General features: G+C 38.5%; 2 protein-coding genes across 3 annotated transcripts in view; one reads left to right on the top strand and one right to left on the bottom strand.

Moving 5' to 3' along the window:
• Positions 1–1,792, bottom strand: part of scfd2 (sec1 family domain containing 2) — a 104,368-nt gene extending 102,576 nt beyond the window's left edge. The window contains exon 1 of the mRNA XM_026158720.1: positions 867–1,792. Within this exon, the coding sequence (XP_026014505.1) occupies positions 867–1,680 (814 nt within the window). The 5' untranslated portion in view covers positions 1,681–1,792. The remainder of the gene's footprint in view (positions 1–866) is intronic.
• Positions 1,793–1,820: 28 nt separating this feature from the next.
• Positions 1,821–26,107, top strand: fip1l1a (FIP1 like 1a (S. cerevisiae)). Of its 2 annotated transcripts, none has more exons than XM_026158722.1 (12): positions 1,821–1,974; positions 3,714–3,751; positions 4,240–4,335; positions 4,436–4,533; positions 4,680–4,765; positions 7,073–7,169; positions 7,483–7,591; positions 10,762–10,798; positions 13,765–13,805; positions 14,251–14,422; positions 25,520–25,636; positions 25,731–26,107. In XM_026158722.1, the coding sequence occupies exons 1-12, from the start codon at positions 1,835–1,837 to the stop codon at positions 25,846–25,848; spliced, it is 1,149 nt and encodes a 382-aa protein (XP_026014507.1). In that variant the 5' UTR covers positions 1,821–1,834; the 3' UTR covers positions 25,849–26,107. The 2 variants fall into 2 exon arrangements, with proteins under 2 accessions (XP_026014507.1, XP_026014506.1); XM_026158721.1 differs by having other exon boundaries at positions 25,728–26,107.
• Positions 26,108–26,117: the final 10 nt, after the last annotated feature.

Raw genomic sequence — 26,117 nt, 5'->3', positions numbered from 1 at the left:
ATCAACCTAATTTGTGAGGAATTTTTTTTCTTTTTACATTTTCTCTTTTACATGACGAATCATATGCTTTCACAGAAGAAAGAGGCTGCTGCCAGTAAACAAAAGTATATCCACCAATCAGGCATAACATTATGACCACCTGTCTAATATTGTGTTGGTTCCCCTTTTCTTGCCAAAATGGCCCTGACCCATCAAGGCATGGTCTGCACTAGACCCCTGAAGTTGTGCTGTGGTATCTGGCACAAAGATATTAGCAACAGACAGTTTAAATTCTGTAAGTTTTGAGGTGGGCCTACATAAATCAAACTAGTTTGTTCAGCAGATCCAACAGATGTTTTAGTGGACTGAGCTCTGGGGAAGCCAAGTCAACATCTCAAACCTGTTGTTGTGCTCCTCAAACCATTCCTAAACCAGTTTTGCTTTGTGGCAGGGCTCAATATCCTGCTGAAAGAGTCCACAGCCATGATAGAATACAGTTTCCTTGAAAGGATGTACATGGTCTGCAACAATGCTTATAAGTGGTGCACATCAAACTAACATCTAAATGGACGGCAGGACCCAAGGTTTCCCAGCCGGTAAAGCATCACATTGCCTCCATTGGCTTTCCTTATTCCTAATGTGCATTCTGGTTCCATGTGTCCTCCAGCTAAATGACCCCCACACACCAAGCCAGGCAAGTGAAGGTAAAGGTGATTCATTAGACCCATCTAAACTTTCTTTAGATGAAACCCTCTTGGGAAAATGAACTGCTTATCTTTGTGCTAGACATTTACTTAACTCTTACCACTCTCATTGTTATGATTCTGGTGTGATTGGGCTTATGCAGCATGCAGAAAGGTCAAACACAACATGGTCACAAATATTACCTGTAAGATCCATCGTTCGGTCTACAAAGATGATCGATGCTTTATTAGGGGCTGTCTTCCTTCGGTTTTTTGCTTGAGGAAGATTGGCGAGTTCCCCTGCTATGATGCGGCTCATTGGACCCAGAGCAAAACTCTCCTCTCTCGTACCTGTAGCCTCAAACATTGAATTTAACGCTGAAGCTAAGGATTTGACTTCAATTTGCAGTTCAGCAGGGAGACAGTGCATGTCTATATCATTCAGGCTTGCAAATCTTCTCTTCTCTGGTCGTTTTTCATTGATGGCCTCCAGGTCTGGCGAGAGAAGAGGGAACAGGTGCGCAAACGGGGGTGCAACTATCAACTGCTGTGACACAGGGGCGAAGACAACTGGAACATGCATGACCTCCGCCGTGTAGTTCATATTTCCCATCCACTCGCATAATTTCTCTTCAAACTGCTCAAACACAGGGCTTCCTTCCATTTCTGTCGTAACTTTGTTGACGAGCAGGTGCACGGAGTGAGCAACGGTGGTAAAGACAACGCAGTACTGAAAGTGACTGAGGGATATGATGTCTTTAATAATGTCAACTGTCCTCCCTTTCAACAGTGTGCTGACAACAAACACGGCTTTAGGCTCATTGACACCGCACGCTTCGAAACTCGAAAACTGCTTTAAATTCCTGGCTCCAGCTTCCAATAACGTGGCAGCTCCTCCACTCCAGTGGAGAGCCTCTGCACATTTGTCATCCATGAAAACAACAGATTTCTTTACCTTCGACAGCACCTTCTCCCACATCAAGAGGGGGAATCGCGTAAACTCCTCAGTCGCCAACATTTTCCTAGTTACGTGTATCAGCTAAATTCACCGAAATCAAAGACACAGCAGCAATTTCAGCTTAAGTAGCTCCAACAAAACAAACACACGTCTCTTAAAGGTGACGTGGCGCTAACCCGTCGCTTCATTAAAACGTCACCCAAACGTCGTTGCTATGACAATAAGCAGTATCCCGAGAACAATCGTTACAGAGTTAATAAAGGAAAACTTTTTATGCAATATTCTCACGAAGTATCTAGACTTTCACTACCATAACCAAGAACGACAAGAGCTAAAAGGGGGAAGATCCAGCGGGTAAATTTAATCTCAAAAATGATGTTAAACATGTGAAGTTTAATTAGTCTTGATGGATTTTAAGCTAATTGAAATTAGTCATGGCGATTTGTTGACACGAGCTTCCTTCATTAAAAAACGAATTTAAATGACAGTTGGCACAAACAATTAAACCCCTAAAAATGTTTAATGCTTAGAGTTATGAGTTCCTCTTTATATTTGTTTAAATCACTTCCCCCAGCGTTTAACGGAAAGATACCATAGCTTAGTTTAAAGAGGCCAGCTGTTTCTTCTGTTTTCAATAGAGCCACTTTGATTTTAATGTGCCTCCAAGTTCCTTGTTTTAGGGGTATATGACATGAACGCCACAGATGACCGACACGAGATACAAAGGGTTGGACTCTCACCCAGGTGTGTAGCCAGTGCCTTAAATAAATAAGTGTGCAAATTTACAGTTGTGTACAGCCATTGTTCTGGCATTGCGCGTGTATATATATGTGCATATATGTATATAAGGCGTAGTGGTACTCGACACTGGACCAGTAAGGGTCCCCACGCTAACCAAGCAGGGGACCCTTTATATGTCAAGACAATATTCTAAATAATAAAAAAAATATACATGAAATGTTGTTTAAATTAAGTTAAACCACTAAAAACTAAAGGAAACAATTCAATACAAAAGAATACAAAATTATTGAAAGTTACAAAGCAATATTAATTTTGTTGTCATGAATTAGAAGGAGTTAGATACTCGTCTCACAGGCCGTAAATTGCAGTGAGCAGTAGACAAATTGAAAATAAACTGTAATGGCATGATTATTTCCAACAGTATTATACTAATGAAGCGTTCAGGTATAATACAGTTTTCACAGTACGATAATGACATTATAGTTGCACAATACATGTGACGGCACCTTGTGTGCTGCCCGAAATGTGCAATCAGTCATGTCGAGCATTAAAAAGAATTTGATGCTCATTAACTCGCTGTCAGGCGAGAGGTATTTGTTTGTGAGCTGGGAAATGGGGATGTTAGCAATCATACAACTGGAGCCCTGATTTTTTTTTTTTTTTTTTTTGTATGTTTACACCAGCCTTTATGCCTCAGAATAAATGTAGCATAACATGCCAATTACAGTTAGTGACTGTAAAGGATACTAAGGCTTAAACAATGTTGTTTTTTGGGCGGGATAGTTTAGTTGTTTTTGCATTTGGGAATTTGTTTGAAATCATGCAAGCAATTTAAAGAACAACAGTGTCACTTACGTTGATCAGTGCCTAATGGGAAAAAAAAATACCCACATGAAAAACCTGAACGTGAATAGACATGGTTAAATGCCATTTTTCACTTGTACCCATCAAGGTTTAGTGTTCTTGCAGTAATGTAAAATCATTCTGACAATTATCTGTGTGAGTGGAAATTCTTTTCTATTTTGATGATTTGATATTATTTTCATCCCTTTCTTTTGTTTATGGGACAATTTGAAAGCTGTCCAAGATGATAATGACATATTATTTTGAATTTTTCCAGCTTTTTATTGTGTTTTTGTAGCTGTTAGGTATGTTATGAATGGGCCTTATTTGTCAAAAACCCCCTTCTGTCAAAAATTTGCTTTGAGATATTTTCATAGTGTTTAAGTTAACACGTTGTGTCATCAGCACTCAACCCAGACAGAAGTGTTTCTTTCTGTTATTTAAAGTTACTAATGATGATGATAGAGATAACAGTGGTGATGATGTGAGGGCCTCCTTATTTCTTGCAGTACATTTATGCATCTTAGGAGGACACAACATGTAGGTGGTGAGTAGTGACAACCCTTTTGAGATTTTTGGGCAACACAAATGACAGTGAAATATTAAACAAAACAGCCACACAAAGACCAGGCTTTATTGTAAACTTGGTTTAAGAAATAAGAAGACTATAAGATATAAATGTCTTATATCAGTTAACTGATATGCATTCAGCTTCCAAAGACACACAGTGACTATATTTCTCCTCAGAGTCAGCCAAGAATTTAAATATAGAATTTTACAGTGAAAACTATCAGCCTATTAGAGAACCCAGTGACCATTTGACATTTAAAAAAGTACACTTTCAGTCATTTTACACATATTCATAATTAGTTCACATTGAGAATGTCAGCTTCATTACTGCAAATCAGCTGACTTAACTCAGATCTTTATGATTTAAAATATTCCTTATTGAAAATAAATGAGAAATGACGATATATGTGACAAATATATGAAATGTATGTGACATCATTATGTCTGCATTGGGATGATTTACAGGTACTACAAATGACCTATTGTTAGAAAAAGTCCAAGGAAATGAAGAAATTAACCAGAAAGTAGAGTTTTTGGAGAAAAAGCCATGGAGAAAAGCTGGTAAGTATTGTTGTTTGACCTGACACATCAATGAGATTCTTGTATGCATTCAGTAATTACATTCAGACCTATTCATTACCATTTAGTGTTTTTATTTTAGGTGCTAACATCTCAGATTACTTTAACTATGGTTTTGATGAAGAAAGCTGGAATGCTTACTGTAGGAAACAAGCAAAACTTCATGGCATGATAAGAAAGGTAAATGCTAAAGACAGGGTAAGATAATGCTATCACTAATGTGATTTAGTCAGCCTTCTTTTTAAAGAGACCCTTCACTTAAACAGGAGAACATAGTTAGGAATAATAAATCAGACTGAAACTTGAGAAATTGTTATTCTGCTCAGGCCCAGAAGAGGCACACTGGATATGAAGAAGAGGAGGTGTTTTGTGCTTATTCTTCCCCAGGCAGACCATCTATTGTAGCTTTCAGGTCAGTAATATGTCTTCTCCATACTGTTATATTTTGTGCCTTCAGTCCTACACCCTCTATCCCATTCTATGCTACTGCTCTGAGCTCAGAGCCAGAAGAAGCTGGCAGCTGTTTTTTTCTGTTTGTTTGTGACACGGCAACTATCTGCCTGATGCCATCTGTTTTCTGTGATCCTAAGATGTGCTCAGCATATTAGGGTTGTTTTGGCAAGGGATTGCAAAATGTTGAGGTAAACACAGACTTATGTTCATCTGTTAAAGCCCAAGGCAAAATTTCATCGAAGGTTAAAGCTTTTTAAAAAAAATTTAGGCTTTGTGCCATTCTTTTTTCCCGTATTTATATTTCATACATTTATGATTTATCTGCTAACAACAGTGACACTACTTTGTGATCATAGCTTGTCTTGGGCACAAGTCAATGCTTATTTACAGTTGTGCTTTACTTGAGCAGGGTAAAAGGTTTAAGCAGAGACTATTTAAACCACTTTTGTTCATTTGAAGATAAGAAGACTTATCTGAACACAAAATAACTGTGTTAACATTCATAGGCCAATTGGAGTCAGGAAAAACCCTGATTAGTATTTCCATTTTAGGTTCTTTAATGTAACCCTATGCCAGCAGAAATTAATGCAGATTTTTACTCCAACTTTAACAGCCGCTGTAGTTTTAGTTAAAAATTGTAGTAATTCATTAGAATTTAGTGTAATAAATATATAATTGTAGAACTGATTAGGCGAATAGCGTCTCTGTTTACTGTATACTGTTCTTTTGATACATTAGATGATTTAGGCACTGCTGGTACATTTACAAAATGGATGAGCTGGAGGTGCCATCCATCAGTGTGGGAGCATTGGACTTTTAGATGACACTGAATTTGTGGATCGAGACAATAGAAAAAAAAAAAGAGATTTTCAGCTTTCTGTAAATGACCTCCTCTGTTGCTATTCCAGGAGTGTAGCGGTGTGTTTTTCCAAGCCATGACTCACTAATGAAAAATGCTGCAGACAAGTGCAAATATAAAAGGTTTGGCATTTTGACGTCACAGTTTGCGATTGCAGCGACCAATTCATCAAACATAACTAGATTGGGCTTTATAACCCAGTTAGTGCCAAATCTTTATGTGTAGACAAGTGTGTTTTTCCTGCAAAGAGATATTTTTGGTGCATTGCTAAACAGATTTCAATTAAAATTTTTAACAAATCCTGTTAATTTGGTTTTGATTTATTCGAGGTCATAAATAACACTGTGAACAGACCTCTGTCAAATAGGGTAACACAGTTGCAGGGGTTTTGCTTTATGGATGGATTGTGCTTAGATGCAAAGTAAGTCATCAACGAATCAAAAAAAAAAAAATCGTGTACACACTCATGAGGGGCCTGTTTTTTGTTTTTTTTTTAATGCTAGGAAAAAACATTCACTCTCAGCAAGCACTTTGCAGCTATTTATAAAACCATGCTTTCAGCCATTGAGTGAAGCTGTCCCATGCAAAACAGGTTCTTTACCACTGCTTCTATTCATTTACTTTAATGGTGATTAAGATGTCTGTTGGATGCCTTGACCATCATCTGAGACTGACTGACAGAAATGGCCAGCCAGTTTAAGATCTGTCCTACTTGATGTCATTGTTCTCCATCGGCAAGTTTACCCTTAGGAGGAGGACACAGATCTGAGTCATGTGTGTGTCATGTCTCTCTCCCTATGTGACAGCGATTGACCAAGACCCTCTTTATTCAAAGAGGGTCTACTGTTTGGTTAAGGAATTTACTAGTGTGTTACATGATAATGTAGTAAAGATTTTGGTTTGTTTTTGTGCAGCTCAGGTCAAAAGTGTTTGTGTTCTCAGATCTGGAGCAAAGAGACATTAAGGAGCTGCAGGCACTTCCCTATTGAGTTGCCATTAGATGTAGGCGTTTTTACTTTTTTATGTATGCTTTTCTCTACTGTTGATAAAGTCCTTGTGACAGAAGCGGGTTAACATTCCGCTTGTGTGCGTATGTGTGTGTATGAGCTCACTCGGGGTGAGTGTAGCAGGGTTTAGGGCTGTAAAGGGCTGTTTTGTGAAGATGGCAAGATGACCCAGATAAGGAGGTTTAATGCGTTAATGGACCTGCAGGGGGTTTAAGTAAGGACATTGAAAGTGACATTAGGATAAATGAATGTCCTGTTTTTAAAAATGTTATATAAGTGCACATCAGCATCACATTAAAAAGAAGGATTTATGTATGAGAACCCCCACTTGCCTTTTTTAGGACATTATCAAAACATTGTATGTATTTGTACAGTCTTTATCATATTACCTGATCAACAGAGATTCAGATCCTATCACTAATTTGGCTGGAGGACAACCTGAATCCAGCAGAGAGGATGGGCACCAATGTCATAATGATGGAGGCAGCAACACTCAGGTATTATGTTAGTATGGGTTTAATAAGGATGGGCACCAATGCAGGAGGACCTGAAATGATCAGTCTCGGAAGCTATAATTAAACCTTTTGGCATGAACCAACCTGCAGACAATTGATTGAACTATGGGAATTTCAATTAACATAGCATTTTTATTGTGTTCCGCACAGAATTTTTGTAAAAAAAAACTATATGTGTATTAAGCTACTGGTTCAGCCTACAACTTTATTGTTGATAGTTTGTCGCTGTCATTTTTTTAAATGAGATTTCTTTTTATTGTTGTCATAAATAACAGTAACTATCTTTATTTTTCAGGTTGTTTGTGAGATGTGCCATTATGAGGACAGCAGTAATACTAATCAGCTGCCACCTCCACTCAGCAAGAACTCTTTCTTTAAATTTATTAAAAAGAGCGTTCCACCACGTAAGTCACTCTGCTATTGGAATGCAACACATTTACTTATATTAATGCTTATTTACTATATTTACAAAACTATTTGAGAAAGGTTCTTGTATGTTCTTTTTCATGTGACATGATAATTATGAACATGTGAGTTATCTGCGGGAGAATATTTAGATTTAATACTAAGATTTTCAGGTGTTAAGGCCCCAAAGAGAACCCTCTGTTGGACACATCATGCATCATGCAGCTGCACAAATGACTAATAGCAATCAGACCATGTGTTTGTGAAGCTGCAACACGTGTCATAATAAATTATCCTGTGGAGTTGAAGGACAGAGGTGAACTTAACTGTGTGTATACGTGTGTATCTCTGCACCTGCCTGCATGTGTTTGAAGGCACTGTATGGATATATGTCTTCCTGCAGTCAGGTATCTAGTGCTGTCCAGGTGGGAGTCCATCAGTCTTTAGACTTCCTCTTAGTCTTTGCAGTGAATCATATTGAAATCCAGGAAGGCTCCCTGGCGCAAGCACACAGCTGAGCACATGCCATATCTTCATCTTCAAAGGCTCTGAAATAGAAATGCCGGCTTAGGCCTGCTTGCCCCTTACCCTCCGAGCCCCATACTGCACAGCAAAACCCGTGCCAGAGCCACTAATACAACCAAAATATCAAACATCCTGCCGGCACCAGCTTTGAAGTTATATGCATAGCTTTAATGCCGACCACTCCCCTTTCTTTAAGTTATAGGCCCTGCCTCCTTGTGTGAGGCAAATGTGTAGCATGATAAAAATAGCCCCTGGTAAAAAAAAAGAAAAAAGTTGCTGGGTCTGCAGATTGAGGCACGAGAAAAGTGCTGAACAGACCCAACTGTGGGGAATAGGGCAGAGGAAAAGAAGGGGCTGTTTTAATTTTTGGTTTGTTTTTCAGTAAGGTCACATTAGATGCCAAGTGTTTTTCATAGGTGCACATTTTGGAGTGGAGCTGTGTCATTACAGGGTTGTACTTGTGTCATCTATCAGTGCAGCACAGTGAAGGTGATGCTGCCTGCTGCTGTGCACTGCAGCTAATCTTCCATACAGCTGGTTACTGGGTCACTATAATCACTGTAGCAACAGAGCTTGTATGTGAATGTCCTCGCTGACTGAACTGAGCAGATTTTTAAACTCTTTTAAAAAACTGACTATGCAAGTAAATGCCCCGTGATGAACAATCAGAGCAACATTAGGACTATTACCAATAAGACTTTTTAAAAAAATGCTTTTTTAACCTTATAATTTTTTTGTTTTGTTTTGATTCATAACATAAAAAAAATCTGTGCCCTGTATTGATTTTCAGCTTTAGAGTGGAGAATGCTAGTTTTCTTGTAAAGAGCTGATGGCTGTGCTTTTAACAGGTGACAGTGTAATGACAGGATGCTGTCACTGCAAGAAGATTTTTGCACATCTGTCCTTGCAGATTGCTGCATCTGAGAGTATGGGAGACAGTAGCCTTTACACTAACAAAGATCACTTGGGCCTGTGCTGCAGTGCAGAACAGCAGCCAGTTGTCCCATGTGAAATATCAGCTCCATCTAAAACACTGCAGCCTGTAGCTCTGTAAAGCATTAGCACGAGACTCAAAACCACGCAAAAACAATCAGATGCAATTAGCCCTCAGCCATTTGCTCTCTCATATGCTGCCAAGCATGCAACTCTAGCCTCCATCAAACACTCACTTGAGATCACCACAGGTAAAAACAATTACTCACTCACGCTAACCTTGATGGCATGTTTATGGACAAGCTGCTGTGTACTTTGTGCATCTGCTTGTGTATACAGTATGCATTGCATAGCATTCCATTAGCAAAGTTACTAATACTGCCAATCACATTTTACAATCCACTTAGATTTTCTGTAGTATAATTCATTCTACAAACTCTTTGTGATGTCTCATGCAGTGACCTCATCTATTTGCAGTAATGAGAGCTTGTCGCAGATGTTTTTTTACATGCTGCACTCTTCATGTTCCTGATTATTCACATCATGGAATCACATTAAAGGGAATTACCTGAAGACCCTCCAGGCTACACTCTCAGACTTCGATGTCTTGAATTTTGAGAAGTTTGTACGTGTATGTTAAATTCTGCTCTTTTCTTTGGGTGTCCAGGTGTCTCAAGTATCAAAAACCACACTCCTCCATGAGCACTTCGGGCCATCTCAACTCTGTGGAACTTGTATTTGAAAGGGAAAAAACAGTGTTTTAGATTTATTCACAGGACGGCATCTTGATGTTCTTTTCAAATTCAGGCAGCTCATATGTACAGCACACATAGCAGCTCATATTATTCTTCCTCCTGCTTCAACCAAGCTGTTTCTAGCCACTCTCACGTTAGGGGTCTTTAAAAAAAAAGTAGGAGATGGTATCCAGATGTGAATGTGTGCTTGTGCCTTGAGTCTTCAAAGGAATCTCTCTATATATGTGTGCTTGTATGTGTGTCTTTATGTGTACACACATTGGCTCCGTACAGCAAGTGTGAGAGCTGATTTTGCAGCTTGGTCACGTAAAATTTGAGCATTATAACAAGTGGGTCCATTAAGTGTGCACTCAAGCATTTGACTTGTTCTGTTTTATTGATGGAGGAAAAGGCAAGTAGCACTTGCTACATTTTGTTGCACTGACATTTTGAGGCTGATCTAATTTCTTAAGATTAAAAGATGCAGCACTATAAATTATGAATGCATGTTCCTGGTAATGGGTTATATTTTTTCATATTCTTTTATATTGTTTCTGTTATTTGTCTTGTGTTTCTGTTATTTGTCTTGTGTTTCTGTTATTTGTTGCTATATTAATAATAACAAAACATCTTCTCACGTTTAATGTGTGATTTTAGACTATTTCTGTTTCCATTTGATTAAAATATTTGGCCTGTGTTGGACAAAATCTGCATTTGGAATATGTATAATATTCTAAACCTTCTAAACTGTTAAGGGGTACAACCTTTAATATGCAGCTTTTTCGTGAATTTTCATGCAATAATTAAATAATTATTTTCTTTGCTCTAATTAAAGCAGCAAATTATTGTGGGTATATTATTATTTCCCTTTTGAGGTTGAATGTAGTTACGGTATTAAAATCTTTTTTTTTTTTTTGGAATTTCAGTATTACTGAAGAGAACAATAGATAACTTTGCTGTCTTCTTTTCCTGCTCAGGTCCCCAACCTCCCTCCTCTACTGCTACTTCGGTCAGGTGAGCCCTATAATGTGTCTATCTTTATGCATCAGTTGTAGGTCAGCTCTATATGTAATGACCGTAATGAGGAGAAACTGAAGGTTACTGTGTCAGTGAAAAAGTGAAAACCGGACTCCCTCACAAATTCAGCAAATGTGCAGGGAGGGAAAGAAAAATGTTACTCAGGGACTGGACTAGAAATCATTAGTCAAGCGATTATTACGTTAGTGTGAAAGGAAGTAACTCAAAAGTTTGATAAAACAACTTCTGAAACAGACCAGGTGTCTCTAGTTAGACTCTAAAGATCAACTTGGATTGGGGTTTCTTTTCTGTACACCATGCACTGTTGCTCATCTTCCAACTGAATCAATGGCCATATAAGGTAGAAAGCAAGATAGCAACCTTGTTTGTTCCTCCAGTCTCCTGTTTATCAGTATTCCAGGCACCCCCTCCACTCTGCTTTTCCGATCTATGTCACAACCTGTCTGCAAACTCCCACATTTCAGCAGTAATTTACACAACTTAGATCACAAGTGGGCCACGTTGAACCCAAGGCTCTCTTGCATTTTCTTACACGTTAATGAATGCAGCCCTACTCCATTTGTGTTTGCTGCTGTGCTTGTTTCACTTGGATGCTGTCTGTATCCAGCCTTCCTGAGTCCAGCTCTGTTTGTCTGTCTCACTAGCTTCCTGTTCCTTCATCTTTTCTCTCTTTTCTCATTCCTATTTTTTCCCTTCCCCCAATTTGCTGTGTCTGATGTGTGCCTAAATGTGCTCAGTACTTTGTCCATAAAGATGGTTTTTCTCACATCTCAGTCCATCTGCCAAATCCTCACATCCTTCAGGGACTTACTGTTCCTATGAACTCTGCCAGCCATCTCCTGTGTGCTTTATGAATAATTTCCTTTTAAACTTTAAAAAAAAAGTATACACATGTGCAGTGATAGTCCTGGTTTCACTGTTGCCTTTCCCTTGGGGCTATTAGGAACAGCAGGTATTTCTGGCATCATCTTGGCCTTGACATGCCATGCTGCAATGAGGGCCAAGGGTCCTGAGGGCTTCAAAAATACTTAAGATCTGATTAGACTGTGGCAATTCTACAACATTGTTCCCTTATAGTGACAGGATGTAGCAATTAATCTCAAAATGAAAATGTCCCTTTGTAGGAAAATTAACTAACAAACAAAAATCACTGGAAAAATTATTCAAACTGAGCTAAAATTTTAATGTGGTAAAGTTAACTGTTCAGGCAGTGGTAGTGTAAAATCATGTTCATCTATGTTTTATACATATCTCACAATAATATTCCTTTAGTCATCCTAGAGGGAGGCCGAATCAGTATAAAAACTGTGATCTATTAATAAAGGAACGTTAGAGCATGATAATGACTTGCATGTTTGCCATATCTTCCATAGAGTTTTATCACACATCTATAACTTTATTTTGGTGTGTGTTCAATCAGTCTCCTCGACCAAAGCTGTTGATTCTGAGCATTATCAACCTTCAAGTGTATATTACATTACCAATCTTTTTGGGCTTTGCTACCTGTCACATGCTCAGAGAACCAGACTCCCTCTTCCATTCATTGATTCTTCTCCATTCATAAGTAAGTCTTTTAACTTCTTGTGCATCTGTTGAGCCAAAAATAAAATTCCTCAGCAATGGAACTGTTTACTTTTGGATTTATGGAGCAACATAACTGGGCTCACACCTGTTGGAAAGGCGTTCATTTGGATGAGCTTCAAACAAAAGCCAAGTTCACATTCAGCTCATTCGGAAGTTTTCAGTTGGAGGCAAGTGTGCCCTGGCCACGTGGACGGACAGAAGACCCAGATTTTATCAGTAATATGCCCTCCATCCGTTCCTCTTGCGTTGGCGAGCACACACTATGCCTTGACAATGAGCCAGTCACTTCAAACACTTGGAGAACACAGCTGTGCATTTGTAAAAGTGCTTTGATCCTTTTGCAGACCCGCTTCTTTTATTTTTTCCTTCACTGATTCATCTGTAAATTTGTTTGCTCATGCGGTTTCCTTTTTTAGAATGCACATTAACATTCCTTAAACATTAAAGACAGTAAACAGACAATTACAAATACAATCTGCCAGAAGCAGATAAAAAGAGACTGTCGAGGGTCATCTTGTAGCTGGATCCAAATTGAGGATGCAGGAAACAGGAAATAAGCTCAAAACTCAGCTTCAATGCTGTAGGGAATAAAGAAATCCAAAAACATTACAGAGCAGAACCAAACAATCCAAATACCAGAAACTTTCTGGGAACACATGGCAAGGAGATACACAGCAATCAGGGACAACATAATAAAGGACAAAGGGAGACGTAGACGATAGACACAAGAAAATGAGAGTGTGGTAACAGGTGTGAAAACAGCCGAGGACCTTTAACATAATGACACAAGAAGAAAAACTTGACACAAGACACAGAGAACAATGGTCACCAAAATAAAGCAAAGTGACCCACAACAGAACAGGGCGACAAGAATAAAGTGACACAACTAACAGGAGAACAAGAACGAGAAAAAGACAAATTCCGAGACAAGACTGAGAGAACCAAATGGCATGACAAAAGGGAATTATCTAATAAATGGCACAATAAAACACATAGTATACATAATAACTATAAATAATACAGAACTGGAATATAAATCACATTTCAAAACCAAAAGAATCATTTATACAGTTCTCAGAACTCTGGGCCTCAGACACATACAGTTGGTGTAAATCTATGTGTAATGTATGTTGTCCTTTTGTTAGATCTGCTAATACTACTAATTGTATGTTTTAATAAATTCTGCTCAGTAACAGTAATTTGTCTTTTTAAAAAAATTCAAAAATGCTATCATGAAAGCCTTCTTAATGCCATTTATGGAAACTGAAGTTTGAAAAAAAGAATGTAAACTTGGATCATCTGTAAAGGTCTGATGTAAATATAGGATTTTCACATATTTCTTTATTTTCTATTTTCAGTGGGAACTCTACAAGTTTTAACAGCCCATCAGCTTCATCAAGTATGTACATTTGTCCATAAGAGATAGTGTTTCATATTTATTAACTGTTTCAAGATAGATCAGTACTGTGTATTACACTGTCTTAGTGAACCTGTTAGGTATGGTGTCCAAGCACTCAACCATTCTGAAAATTACCTTAGGCCGTGCTCTCTCATTCATATTTCTCAGCTGTCTTGAGTATTGGAAAACTGAATCATAATCCTTACTATTCAGCTCCCCTACATATTCAGTTTGAACTTCCAGTATGTAAATATATTTACTAGATCTTTTTCTGTGTTAACCGTTAGAGAAAAAGAAATAGGTGAGAATAGGTGAGAAGAATTGGTTCAAAGCTCAGAGCTAATTGCTAAACAAATGGTAATGCATGTGGTTGTTAGTTGCTCTCCCCAATTTTCTGACCTGGTTTGGTTCTGTTCTTTAATGGGTGTATCATTTTTAATCCCAGGAAGAATCACCATCAGCCCTGGAGTGATTGATACCACCAAGGCTCGGGAATGCTACATATTGCAGGAAAAGCATGACAAGGATAGAGACAGATCCAGAGCGCATGGTCAAGATAAAGAGAACAAAAGAAGCAGAAATAGAGAGAAGGAGGGCTGCTCCTCTTCCTATTATAGGTTGGTCTATGTGAACTGATGATGATTTTATTTAATGTATGTGCTTCAGTTTGCGCTTTGCATTTAGCATAGTGTACTCTCTCCTTTTGTTCTTCCTTTCTCCACTGTTGGGTGCCTCTGCAGTAGTTGAATTTGAATGTCTGCTGTGCAGCTGTGGCCTTCTGGATTAGGCAACATATAATATATTGGAAGTAATCCAGATATTCATTCTCTCCTGGCCTTGTTCAGTATGTGTGTATTTGCAGCCTGCCTGCACACACACACACTGAGGGAGAGAGAGGGCAAGAGAAAGAGAGCAAGAGAGAGAATTTTGCTGTAGAGCAATTGAAAATTTTAGATAAAAGACAAAAACAGAACCAAAAAATGATCATGAGGTGCAGTGTAAAACTCTGTAGCTCTGTTTTTTCAGGTTAGACCAGACAGGGACAAGATATTAGTGCAATATATGGTTGTGAAGCCGCTTCTGTGTTATGTTTGCTGTCTTAGATGGCAGAGAACCGAAGAACCAAAGTTGCTCAAGACAAGTGTTAATAAAAAAATACATTTTAAAAAAGAGTTGCTTTTTATAGATTCATTAGTTCTCTAAATAATTAAGTTTGTGCTTGAAAATACAGACATAAACGACATTATTTTAGTATTTGAACTTACCCAAAAATGTTTCTATTAACACAGCTAAAGGCATTGTATTTGTGAGTGGTTACCCTCTTGGCTCTCCAGCTGATCGCTATAAAATAAACACACTATTGTGAGAAATGGCCCTAGTGAAGAAATGCATACTATTGCAAAAGAGCATAAGGCCATTGTGACAGAAATCAAGACTATTGCAAGACAAGGAAAAATTATTGCCAGCACAGGCATAACTATTTCAGTTTTTCTGGTGCAGTGAGATGAGGGAATAACTTGCTATATTTGCCAGTTATTGCCAGAGAAAGATTGAGTTTGCACTCCTCAGCATGGAAATTGTTTTTTCTCTCTCTCTCTGAGGCTCACAGCTGATCGGAGCAGTATAATTTCCTCTCCAATTTTCACATAGTGCCCTACTACCCTATAGTGTGACAGCCTGAGCGCCTGCTGTACAAGCACTCATACATGCTAACATGTGAACAAGCCAAATCATGCCCTACATTTCTCAGTGTTGACCATTAGCCAAATTTCTATTTAATTATTATTAACTTAGACAGCTGTCAACTGTAATACACACAGGCACATCTTTTCACACACTCCTCAGCTGACCTGAAGCTCGTACTATAGGAAAAGGCAGGCTTATAGTATTGTTAGGTTGCGTGGGGTTTTACCTTCTGGAATAGGAATAGGTTCATGTACAGTTCTTTTCTAGTCTACCAGACATACAAGCACTCTTTCGTGTATTATCCACGTAAGTGCTTTCTATCTAACATTCACACACATTCATTGAGAACATCCTGGGGTTAGTAACTTGCCCAAGGATATTTGACATGACTGGGACAGTCAGGGGTCAAACCACCATCTTCCGATTAGTAGATGGCCTGCTATTGCTCCTGAGCTACAGCCAACCCCTTTTGCCTCTAAATACTTGAAACTACAAATATATGCAATGCAGGTGAAATTCTTCTGTTTCTTTGGCTTCAAAAGCTGTAATGTTGTTGATAACAACAAATCCCTGCATCAGCTACTGTAAAAGCGTTGCTGGTAATTAACTTGCAATTAAAATAAGTGCAAAATAGCAAAAATGACAAGCTGAAGTATTTCTTACTGTACTGGGCTCTGTTAAAATATCCTTACATGCTTTTCTGTGCTGTTCAGCACTTTTCCTACTTGAAGTGGTGAGCATTTCATTGAGTGTTTATGCCCTAGATGTTTGAATTCAGGTTTATACATATAGCACAAAGCAACATTTTGGGTCAAATAAGGGAAGTGGGACATGGGACAGATGGGAAGTTATAGGCTAAATGTAGAAGATCTGAAGAATGGGAATCACATGTGCATGACAGACACACAAGAGATTTAGAGTCATTCTACAGATTTGGTCCCAGCTGACAGGACTATTCCTTTGGCCCAGTGTGTGCTCCTCACACGTTAGTGGCTCTGCTGACGTTTTTGTCCTACATTCTGGTCAGATGATCAGAATTCAGATACGCACACACACACACACACACACACACACACACACACACACACACACACACACACACACACACACACATGCATATGTACAAGTTCTATGTTTTTGTTACGCTGATTTATTACTGGGCTCTAGATTATTTTTAGAGTAGGCCCAGGGGGATTTATTGTTAGTGTGTGTGTGGGCAGGACAGAGAAGCAGATGGAGACCTCCATAGCTTTGCTAGCCATCCTTATTGTTCACTGACTAAGTCAGTGGGAGTGTTACATGTATGTGTTATTCATTTAGAAACTAGCTAGCCTATTTGTCCTTTGCTTACTCATGCACACAGGCAAAGTGTGGCAAGAGGTTTTCTAAGTATCAGCTACTGGTTATTAGCTGTGACTGTGACATCATGCCTCGGATTTAACCCCACTACTAATAGATTCCACAAGGCTATTGTTCACCAGTACATTTATTCAGACCGAGTGATATATTGTACTTTTCGGGCACACATTCAGTCTGAGTAACTGATTGGCCATTTGGTCAACACTTGCCCCCTAACTGTAAATTTTAGCTTTGGATGATAAACGTAACTTTTTCCAGCTGGCAGTACCTCAGATATTCTTCATTTCCTTCATGCACACATATGCCCGACCTTGCACAACACAGTGACGAATTGCAATATCCTCTTTTTCTTGACATCAGTTCACACAAGGCATAGATCTAATACCTCTTGGATAATTCGATCAAACCTGGATAATAACGGAATTAAGAAATTCTAGTGTGATAAGGAAATTAAAATGATAATTATCTTCTATTAGGTTGGATTAAAAGCATCATTATGCTCCAAGACTCGCTTCAGCGTTAACAGAGGGTATGGCTCACATTTTATTAAAAAGGAGCTAATAGCTGAAAAAAAAAAGGTTTGCTGGTATGTTGTGCAACCAAATCAGGCTATTGCTAATTCGGAACAAAACTCCTGAAAGCTTAGCACGTTATTACCTTTGCACTTAATTTATTAGTTGAATTATTTAAAGAATAACATTTCAAAATTACCAAAGTTTTGCCTGTGTTAGGGGGAAACAGTTTTTTCATGCAACTTCATTTTCATCATTTTTGAAACATCAGATTTGGATTTAGAGGTTAGAGCATAGTCTAAATTCCCATGTATTTCTTGATTTTCCTCGGCTACTCTTGTGCCTGATGCCACACTTATCCTGGCCTCAGGGTCTGTCTTGGGGCCTGGACATTCTTTCACCTACATCTGTTTTTACTTTCCTTTCACCAAAGTTTTTTTTATTATCTCTTAGTGTGACATGTTTTTGTCTTTCTCTTTCAGTATCATTCAAGAAACTCATTTTTTTCCCAGAGCTGGTGCCTGTGCCAGATAAATTTTAAAATTACTTCTACATTGTTTGCCTGTCAAGTTTCAAGTTTTATTGTCATGTACAGATAACAGTGTAGCCACATTTATCCATAATGAAATTCTTTGCCTCGTGCTCCTCAGCTTTACATGAGCATATAGAGAGTGTGCAGTTATATTGAGAAGAAAATAACAGAAAATAGCAGTTTATTAGTAATAAAATAATAATAATAATAACAACAATAAAAAAAGAGAGGAAAAAGTATTAAATATTAGAGAATTTAGTTGGTATTTACATTTAAGACAAGTTGGTATTTACAAGTTTGTGCAAGAGTATCTGCAGGTTGTACAAAGTTGTGCAGTGAGCATTTAAGTAGCATTTGTTGAAGTGACAGTGTGCAGAGTCCTGTAATTGTAGTGAGTGTGTAGTGGTGTGTATGGAATGTCAGCAGTTCAAAAGTCTGATAGTTTGTGGTTAAAAACTGTCCCTGTGTCTGGTAATGCGGGTCTGGATGCTCCTGAACCACCTGCCGGACGGCAGGAGTGTGAAAAGTCTGTGGCTGGGATCAGAGAGGATCCGCTGTGTCTTCCTCATGCAGCGCTGTGTGTAAAGATCCGGTATGGCTGGCAGTTCAGTCCTGTTGATGCGCTGTGCTGATCTCACCACCCTCTGCAGAGCTTTGCGGTCCAGAGCATTACAGCTGCTGTACCAAGTGGTGATGCAGCCAGTCAGAATACTTTCAATGGTGCATTGATAGAAGTTTGTAAGTATTCTGGGGTTCATGCCGAATCTTCTCAGGCGCCGCAGGAAGAAGAGCCGCTGCTTTTGTGATCACACCAACATGGTGTGACCAGCTCAGGTCCTCGCTGATGTTGATGCCCAGGAATCTGAAGCAGCTGACTCTCTCCACCTCTGCTCCTTCGATGTGGATGGGGGGTGTGGTCTCCTGTAATCCACGATGAGCTCCTTGGCTTTGCTGACGTTAAGCAGCAGGTTGTTGTCGCGGCACCATGATGTCAGGGCTCTCACCTCTGCTCTGTATGCTGTCTCATCTCCATCAGAAATGCAGCTGATGATGGTGGTGTCATCTGCAAATTTGATGATGGTGTTGGAGCTATGTGTTGCTGTACAGTCGTGGGTGAACAGGGTGTACAGGGGGCTGAGCAAACATCCCTGGGGGGCACCTGTGCTGAGTGTGAGTGTGGATGAGGTGTTGCTGCCGATCCGAACCACCTGAGGTCTGTCTGTCAGGAGGTCCAGGATCCAGCTGCACAGGGAGGAGTTGATGTTCAGGTCACGGAGTTTCACGATGAGTCTGGATGGTATGATAGTGTTGAAGGCGGAGCTATAGTCGATGAACAGCATCCGCACATATGTGTTTTTCTGGTCCAGGTGAGAGAGGGGCAGTGTGTAGTGCAACTGCTATTGCATCATCTGGTATCTAAATTTCAACCTCAACCTGGATAAAAATAGAACAGAAATTATTTTATTTGGGCAACTCAACACTTTCGATGAGTATGACAGCACCATTGGTCTTTTAGCTTCTTACTGTCACCCAGTTCAAAGAACCTTGATGTGATTTTTGACTTTGCTTTTAAGATAAACAGATTAGCTCTGTTGTTACCTGTGTATTCAAATGAGGCTCCACAGTAAGGTGAAGGCCTACCTCCCTCCACATGACATTGAGAGAGTAATCACACCTTCATTACCTCTCAGTTTAACTATTAATAATTCTTTGCCTTTATCAGTTGCTCCTAGCTTCTTCTGCAGGCTGTACAAAATGCAGCAGCTCGCCTTTTGACAGAAAAGAATGGTCTAATCACATTACACCTGTACTGGCCTCTGTACTGGCTTCCAGTCCATTTCAGGGTCTGTTTTAAATTTGTATTACTTGTTTATAAGAGTATCAGTGGTTGTTTTTACAGCCCTACATTCTTACTAGAGCCCTGAGGTCTATGAAACTATTGCTCTTGGACATTTGTCAATCCAGGCTCAAAAACAGAGGTAACACAGCATTTTTGGTGGTGATCCCTAATCTTTTTGTCACGGTCTGTGTCGGCAGACTGTGGAGAGGTGGGGAAACAGGACCCAAACGCCAGACTCTTCAGTGCAAACAGTGTTTATTTACAAGGTGGTGAAGTAAGCAGCAATAAATCCCCTAGTGTCCCAGACTCCCATGTCGTGTCTTCTTCCCAAAAAGTCCCAGTGTAGTGCTCTCTGCTCCAGTGTCTCTGCACTCCCCGTGCTCACTGCTCTCTCTCGTCCCACATTCCTCCTGAGGGAAAACAATAGAGGCAGCCATTAACACACTTTATCCCAGCAGGCATACACTCACAGACTTTCCGACTACGCTAGAAGACTGACGTGAAGTCAAACGCAATAATCCAGCGTCGGTGGAAGCTCCATCGCTCTTCTAAATAGCTCCCCCGACGAGCCCAGATGAGGAGCAGGTGTGTGGCAAGGACTTCGGGTGTGGCCAGTCCTCAAGCCAGGCCACGGCCTGAAGGTGCCTGTAACTTCGCCACAGAAAACCGCAACACACACACACACCTGCCTACATACAGATGCGGACAGAGACCAGAGGCAGAGCAGACGACACACCAAATGAGAATAATAATAATAATAATAATAATAATAATAATAATCACAACAACAACAATCATAGTCCCCACTGCTCACGGACTCCGAGTCCCCAGAGCCGGTCTGTGACACTTTTAAACAACCTAATCTTTGACAAAACAGTTGCACAGTCACTCAATCATTTTGAAACACTGCTCGACACTTTGCTGAGCAGGATACCCGGATGTTTTTATTGTTTTAGTGTGTTTTTTAGTGCATATTTATTGTTGACTGGTTATTGTTAATTATGTATATTTTATATGGCATGAAATTTAAAATTTTAAATGTGCTATAAAAATTTGACTTGACTTTAACTTACATATTTCTAGATGCAGGCACTATAATATCGGCTATAACTCATAGTGACCGTACAGCTTTTATATCTTTGTTTTAGGACTTTCACTCATTGCCAGAAACACTTGTGTGCTTGCTTGCTGTATATTAGCTGATCAAGTCATTGCATACTAGTTATATTTTACGAAACATACATGTTTCTCACATACAATTTATTTAGTCTTAGATTTATACTCCAATGATTGTAAAATGCACTGACCCTGTCTTTGTTCTCACATACTAATATACAAAAACTGAATAAGGTGAGATTAGAAAGGGTTAGAAGAACATAGCGTTTTACTATTTAAATGAGTCTGATTTGATTTGTGCCTTTTATATGAACCTGTGCAGAAGTAGAGCATAAAACCCAGAGTTAGTCAGCTAATTACTCATTTTATACCACCGGTTATCTAGCAGAGAACATTGAACCAATCCTACATGTCAGTTAATCCAAAACAATGTAATTTACCATAATGAACATATGTAGAAAATTAAAAATAAGGACAACTCTTTCTACCTAAATATCAAATTTCTAAAAAGTGTGTGAGCTTAACACTATGTATAAATTCTGCTATGTGACCTTGATACAAAGAATCTACATGTTAATCAGCTCTAATATGCAAAAGTCCTGCATGTTTATCACAAATTCAAATAGAAGACGTAAGCTTGACAACCCCAATAAAGATTGCATTATTTGGCCATGATTGTGTTTTAAATGATAATTACTACAAAAGAAAAAAAAACAAATTTCTTTTTCACTGCAAAGCAGTCATCCCTTGCTATACAGGTTGTGTTAATTGAAAAATTGTACTTTGTGTCCACAACACCACTCTCTGAAGAATCAGGGTTTCTCAGTCAGGTTGTGAATTCTACGGTAGTGCTCATCCGGTCAAGCTTGAGCACTAATTTTGAATAAAATAATACAAAAAAATATATGTGAAAGGAGGCTTTTATGCTATAATTTACTCTTTCCTCTGGAGTCATTTGAGTGTGTTTATGGTATTATGTGTGGTGAGATGTTTCTGTGTTAAAACTAATGGCTTTGAGCAAGAACAAATGTGGGCCTAGAGTCCTAGTCCCTGCTGCTAACACAAGAGCTGTCTACAAATATTGAATATATTTAGCTTTTTACTTGCAACAGTTGCCCCTTAAGGCTCTCTCTCTCTTTCTCTGTGTTGTTCAAGTGAATGATAATAATTACTCCAGCTATGTGTGAGCACACTGTCTGCATAAGCAGCGCATCATCTGTACTTTTCTATAGACTTTTTGGAAAAACGGGACGTGAACAGTGCCTTTAGTCTGATGATTCTTAAAGGTCAGGCTGATTATTTTAAAATTACAGACTATTGCTGTGCCAAGGTGGCGAGATGAGCAAGTTAGATAGAGAGGGGAAAAATTATTTTAATACACTACTCATTCACTCTTAGCAGTGGGTAAGATTTTCGCTGTAATAAAACTAATGGTGCTGGCAGACTGAAAGATGTAGAACACTGAAGCAGAAGGAAAAGATTTTATTTACAGAATTCTAAAATAGGAAACAATGTTTCTTTGAAGGCAGAGAACTAGTTGGTCTCTGTCTGATAACATAGTTGCCATTAAGGTGGGCAAGTAATTGGTGAGGATCCAAAGACTTGATGCATAGAAAGCTTGCTGGTAAATATGGAAAACCAAGAGCAGACAGAAAACCCAAATATAATTACGATAAATCAGTCCTGATATTCGGTAAACTGGTGACTGGGAGATGAAAAAATGTATGAATATGAGTATATATCAGAGACCATGTAAAATAAAAATACAGTAATGAAGAATATTTCAACATTGCTGAGTTAATTCATGTGGTGGAATATAGAAGAAGAAGAAGAAGAGGCAATGAAAGCACAAGATAAAATTCAAACAATCAAACAAAATCATACAAATTTAATTTGGAGGAGATAAAAAAATATGTATCCACATAAATGTAAAAACATAATGATTAACAAACTATGTTGGAGCTAACCCATGTTGGGTATAATGTGTTAGAAAGTAACACGTAAAATTTTTTCAGAAATGGAGTAATGTAACAAGTTACTGCGATTCAGTAATCACATTACAGTTCCACTTATGTTGTTACTTGCATTATAAAGTTATAAAGTTATCTGCATTCAGGACCGATAGAAAGACAGAAAACATCAAACGTCTATATTTCTACGTACTTGTGTTACAGTCAGCCGATATTGGTTCAAGGCAGAAAATGATGCATGGGTCTACAAATTTTGATGAATGGAGATATGGACACTACTTTTATTTTTATTGCATGAAAAGACAAGAGCATAAAGGTAAAGTGGAAACTGCATCCAGGACAGAAACAGCTGCATTTTACTTCTAACTCAACATCGGCACTTTGGAAATATCTGCACAGACAGCATGCTAACACAAAGCCAAGAGCCCACATTGATGTTAAAGCTGAGTGTATGCCAACCTGAGTGCAGCGGCATTTTTTTGAGTACCAATACCTTCACTGGTGTGGATGATTTCACAGCTGTATTTAAATGAATTATAACTACTCCATAACTTCGCCTCAGTGGCCGTCTTTGCTACCACAGTAGTACTGCACCCAAACGCACTTTTCTTGCCACTCAGTCCACATTCTTTCATGATGCTTTCAGGTATCTGAATAATTTATCACTCAATGTTCTTCCAAACACTTCATTGCAGTAGGCAAAATCCTCCAGTGTTTTCCTTTCTTATAAGTGGCAAGATGATGAGTTGAGGTACATTTGCTACTTCTGTTGATTTGTTCTAATAGAAAATACGTTTTCTCGCAAGAACACTATCTGAGACTAATATCATCTGAAAGTTATTCATGTCCCTCCATACTATGACATTGGATCAAGGAAGAGCTTTTCAATTTGTTAAATGCCCCTGGCCTTAAAAGAGCAACAACAATTTTTAGCATGGTTTCTTGCATTTTTGCTGTGAACTGAATTACAAAATGAGAAACTATGCTAGCAGCTTAACCCTTTGATATTTACAACCAAGTCAAGTTACTTGAAAATAGTAATTAGTTACTAATTACTGATTACTTCTCCAAGAAAGTAATCCTGTTACTATACTAATTACTTATTTTCAAAAGTAATTAGCAACTTTATTACTTAGTTGCTTTTTAAAAACATAATCCATCATATAATATTGAACCAAATGAAAAAGCCTCTTTTTTTGTTTTATTGGTTTTATTCTTTTAACTACATGCACATTGCATCAAGCAAAAATTTAATTGAATGCAACAGTCTCTGAGTGGAGATTATTTGTTTAACATTTAAACCTATTTTCTGCATATTAAAGCATATAAAAAAATAAATAAAAATTTTTTGTGTTTACACTCACTCTTTCAAATAGATGCAAGTAAAACACAGCAAAAATGTGCCGCAGCAGTCATGTCACTGGGGGGATCTGGGTGTTCCTCTGTGAATTTCACATTGCTGTGGCAGCGTGATAGGTGCTTGCTCAGATTTGAAGTTAAATTTTTCGCTGTAGAAAGAAATTTTCTTACCACGCAGAATGTACAGGAGATGCTAATGTTCTTGTCACTTTTTACAGAATCAAACTTAAAGTAATGTCAGTACTTCCAATCTTTAAACCCTGCATGGTTGTACTCTCTCCCGCACTTTATATTATCCATTGTTAATCTACACACGTCTGTTGCACACGTCGCATGTTCGTACATCATTGTCATGAGACACTCTCACAAACAAACTCACGGTTTAGTAACGCAGCATGTTTATGGGAACGTAACAGTAATCGAATTACTTTTTTGCAATAGTAATTACTTACTTTACTCGTTACTTGAAAAAAGTAATTGGATTACACTAAGGTGTTACTGACCATCCCTGATAACAACAGAGGAATTTCTCATCATTTTTCAGTTGTAAGCAGTGTTCTAGGTGGTTTGACCGACAGTTTAACAAGCTGCCAGCATAATGGGATAAAATCCATGACATCAAATATTACAAAACAGAGCCATTACATTGGTCCAAAGATGTAATAAGTACCACAATAAAATAGGTTTACTGGCCAAAAAAAGCAGTGCGTAAAACATGTTTAAACATCCTTTTTTCAGGCATTTTTAGCTATTTTTAATAGGATATTTAGTACCTAGAGAGAAAATCAGGCAGAGAATTGGGGAGTGACACGCCTGGATCAGCCTTTTCCTGGTCTTTAAGGTACCTCAAGGTGCTCAATGTAGACACAGAAAAGACCATCTCACTCACTTATAGAACCATTGGACTATAAATTTTAAACCATACATGTTTGCAGCTGCTTTGTCCAATATGTCTCCAGTGCTGATTTAGACTGATTTCACCATGTTTTTGCATGTGTGTTTCCAGAGGTCATATGAACACTAGAATTTAAAACTTATAGGTAACTGCAGTGTGGATGTGTGGCTTTTATGTAAAAGGCATGCTGTGACACTTGTATTGGGCTCTTTGTTACTCAAAGTGGAAGCCGGGGGGAGGTTATAAAAGCTAACACAGTGGTTACAGTTTTAATCCCTTGAGTCATGACTTATCTCTCTTTCACTGGAGCAAGAGAGCAGCAGTCTTCCTGTGGGTCAACAGGCCTTTCCCCCCCCTTTTGTGTTATGTCCCAATGAGAAACTCTCAAGTTTTATCAGTAAGTAATGTAAGAATAAAATAAAAACCATTTTGTTTTCTGCAACAGGGAAGCGCAAATGAAGCACAGGGAGCCTAGGAACCAAGGGTACAAGTATTGCTATGACAGAGGCAGTGGAAAAAAGAGAAAGAGCAACAAAGATGGATCACGAAAAAGATCAGAAAGGTCTAATGAGAAACAAGCGCACTCACATATATGTAAAAGGATGAAAATACTAGAACTAACCTTAATGATCATTATCTTGTGTCTTCAACAGCAGCAGTGTCAGGAGCAGCAGAAGTAGCAGAGATGTTGGTGGGAACAGGGACAGGAGACACAAACAGAAAAGAAACAGAAAAGCCAAGACATGTAGGAAGAACAAGGAAACCAGCAAGTAGTTCTCTCCTAACAAAAAAGGAAATTAAAATCTGACTGACTTTCAGTCTCCCAGCCTGATTAACAGAGAACTGCCCTATGGCCTCTTACATTATATTGTTTCGGAAAATTAATTAATAGATAACATCATTCACAAATTAATATTTTCAGTAGTAATAATTCATTTAAATTAATAATTTTATTTGAAAAACTAAGGATAATTTCATGAATGTTTAGTACACTATGCTTTCATTGTTTCTTTTTCTGTTGATTTTCTTCAGATGAAGGGAAT

This window comes from Astatotilapia calliptera, chromosome 23 (genome assembly GCF_900246225.1).
Source record: "Astatotilapia calliptera chromosome 23, fAstCal1.2, whole genome shotgun sequence".
Taxonomy (NCBI): domain Eukaryota; kingdom Metazoa; phylum Chordata; class Actinopteri; order Cichliformes; family Cichlidae; genus Astatotilapia; species Astatotilapia calliptera.
The sequence above is the reverse complement of the archived record's forward strand: the minus strand, read 5'-3'. Positions and strand labels throughout refer to the sequence as shown.